Source organism: Lipotes vexillifer, unplaced genomic scaffold (assembly GCF_000442215.2).
Source record: "Lipotes vexillifer unplaced genomic scaffold, Lipotes_vexillifer_v1.1 scaffold330, whole genome shotgun sequence".
Classification (NCBI taxonomy): Eukaryota; Metazoa; Chordata; class Mammalia; order Artiodactyla; family Lipotidae; genus Lipotes; species Lipotes vexillifer.
Window position 1 is genome coordinate 1,502,618 of NW_006775627.1, and position 2,546 is coordinate 1,505,163.

The 2,546-nt window shown below is 39.6% G+C and overlaps 1 protein-coding gene across 4 annotated transcripts in view; it reads left to right on the forward strand.

Annotated features, from left to right (window-relative positions):
* LOC103089747 (sodium channel protein type 3 subunit alpha) overlaps positions 1-2,546 on the forward strand; it is an 83,128-nt gene that overhangs the window by 80,484 nt on the left and 98 nt on the right. For all 4 annotated transcript variants that reach the window (XM_007450064.1, XM_007450067.1, XM_007450065.1 and 1 more), the window contains exons 25-26: positions 586-856; positions 1,374-2,543. In XM_007450064.1, the coding sequence (XP_007450126.1) occupies positions 586-856; positions 1,374-2,543 (1,441 nt within the window). The remainder of the gene's footprint in view (positions 1-585; positions 857-1,373; positions 2,544-2,546) is intronic.

The following is a 2,546-nucleotide window of genomic DNA, read 5'->3' on the forward strand; positions in this document are numbered from 1 at the left end:
GGGGGGGGGGTGCGGGGGGGGCGGGGGAGGGGAAGCAGGGCGGAGGGAGGATGTAAGGGAGGGCACACAAAAGGGCATATACCTGCTTTACTGAATGTCATTTAAATATTATAGTTAGAAGAGGCAGAATTAAATGGAAAACAACTGACATATTTTGAGGGATGGACAGAAATAAGCTATAATTCAAAATCCCTAAAGCACTGATAAATGAATTGGCATATTCATCCATCTAAAAGTCTGTCTATATTAACCTACTTTGTAAATCTTCATTATTAGTTGTCATTATTTTTTGTAAAAATTATCAGTTATTAAAATCAAGCAAAGCCCATGCACATTATCAACCAGTTGCCACCAATTTATGTTTTATTCAGCTTTGTCTTCCCATGGGACCTAAATAAAACAATTATATTTTGTTTTTGTCATATGACATTTTTCATTTATTGCTCTTTTTTTAACAAATTTGTTTGCGGTAATGTGAGAAGGGTGCACATCCCACGGGCCATACATAGAAGGACTTCATCTGCAATTTTATGGATCAATATTTATGAAATATGCATATTAACCTTCTCCTTCCTCTCCTTCTAGAACAAATTCCAAGGAATGGTCTTTGATTTTGTAACCAGACAAGTTTTTGATATCAGCATCATGATCCTTATCTGCCTCAATATGGTCACCATGATGGTAGAAACTGATGACCAGAGCAAATATATGACTCTAGTCTTGTCCCGGATCAACCTTGTGTTCATTATCCTGTTCACTGGAGAATTTGTGCTGAAACTTATCTCCCTCAGATACTACTACTTCACCATAGGCTGGAACATCTTTGATTTTGTGGTGGTGATTCTCTCCATTGTAGGTAAGAATGGTTTATTTACAGAGAAGTGCAGTTGTTGGAAAAGTCCCCAAAGCCTATCACCTGTGTAACATGGAAATTAGATCTGAGAATCATAATGTGTATAGATCTAAAGTTCAACACTCTTGCTCATTTTCCACTAACTGAAGAATTTAACTATTCAAAAAAAGAAAACAATATATTTGAAGATTTCAGAAATAGTCTTTGTTTGCTGTTGGCACATTTCATATGCGAGGATAACTATTCATAGTAATTGGCTGTATATAATCTTAAAATGCCATACCACTATGTGAGATTATTTAACTTATAGGATTTTGCAAGAGTCCATATTGGTTTATGACATTATAGAATTATTAAATAAAACTCTATAATCTTTCACTGGTAATATTAGGAAGTGGATCCAGACAGTAAAGGTTTATACTCATAACAAATTTGTTGTTTTCATTAACCGTGCAAAGAAAAAGCATTCATATAAGCATAAGATACTCACTGTTTAGCTGTTTTCTGTATTGTTCCATAGGTATGTTTCTGGCTGAGCTGATAGAGAAATATTTTGTGTCCCCTACCCTGTTCCGAGTGATCCGTCTTGCTAGGATTGGCCGAATCCTGCGTCTGATCAAAGGGGCCAAGGGGATTCGCACGCTGCTCTTTGCTTTGATGATGTCCCTTCCTGCGTTGTTTAACATCGGCCTCCTGCTCTTCCTGGTCATGTTCATCTACGCCATCTTTGGGATGTCCAACTTTGCCTATGTTAAAAAGGAAGCTGGAATTGATGACATGTTCAATTTTGAAACTTTTGGCAACAGCATGATCTGCCTTTTCCAGATTACCACCTCTGGTGGCTGGGATGGATTGCTAGCACCTATTCTCAACAGTGCACCGCCTGACTGTGACCCTGACACAATTCACCCTGGCAGCTCAGTTAAGGGAGATTGTGGGAACCCATCTGTGGGGATTTTCTTCTTTGTCAGTTACATCATCATATCATTTCTGGTCGTGGTGAACATGTACATCGCTGTCATCCTGGAGAACTTCAGTGTTGCTACTGAAGAAAGTGCAGAGCCCCTGAGCGAGGATGACTTTGAGATGTTCTATGAGGTTTGGGAGAAGTTTGATCCTGATGCCACCCAGTTCATAGAGTTCTCCAAGCTCTCTGATTTTGCAGCTGCCCTGGATCCTCCTCTTCTCATAGCAAAACCAAACAAAGTCCAGCTCATTGCTATGGATCTGCCCATGGTCAGTGGGGACAGGATCCACTGCCTCGACATTTTATTTGCCTTTACAAAGCGTGTTTTGGGTGAAAGTGGAGAGATGGATGCCCTTCGAATACAAATGGAAGATCGGTTCATGGCATCAAACCCCTCCAAAGTCTCCTATGAGCCCATTACAACCACTTTGAAACGCAAACAAGAGGAGGTATCTGCTGCTATCATTCAGCGTAATTTCAGATGTTATCTTTTAAGGCAAAGGTTAAAGAAGGTATTAAGTGAGTATAACAAAGAGGCAATCAAAGGGAGGATTGACTTACCTATAAAAGACGACATGATTATTGACAAATTAAATGGGAACTCCACCCCAGAAAAAACAGATGGAAGTTCCTCTACCACCTCTCCTCCTTCCTATGATAGTGTAACAAAGCCAGACAAAGAAAAGTTTGGAAAAGACAGACCAGAAAAAGAAAGCAAAGGGAAAG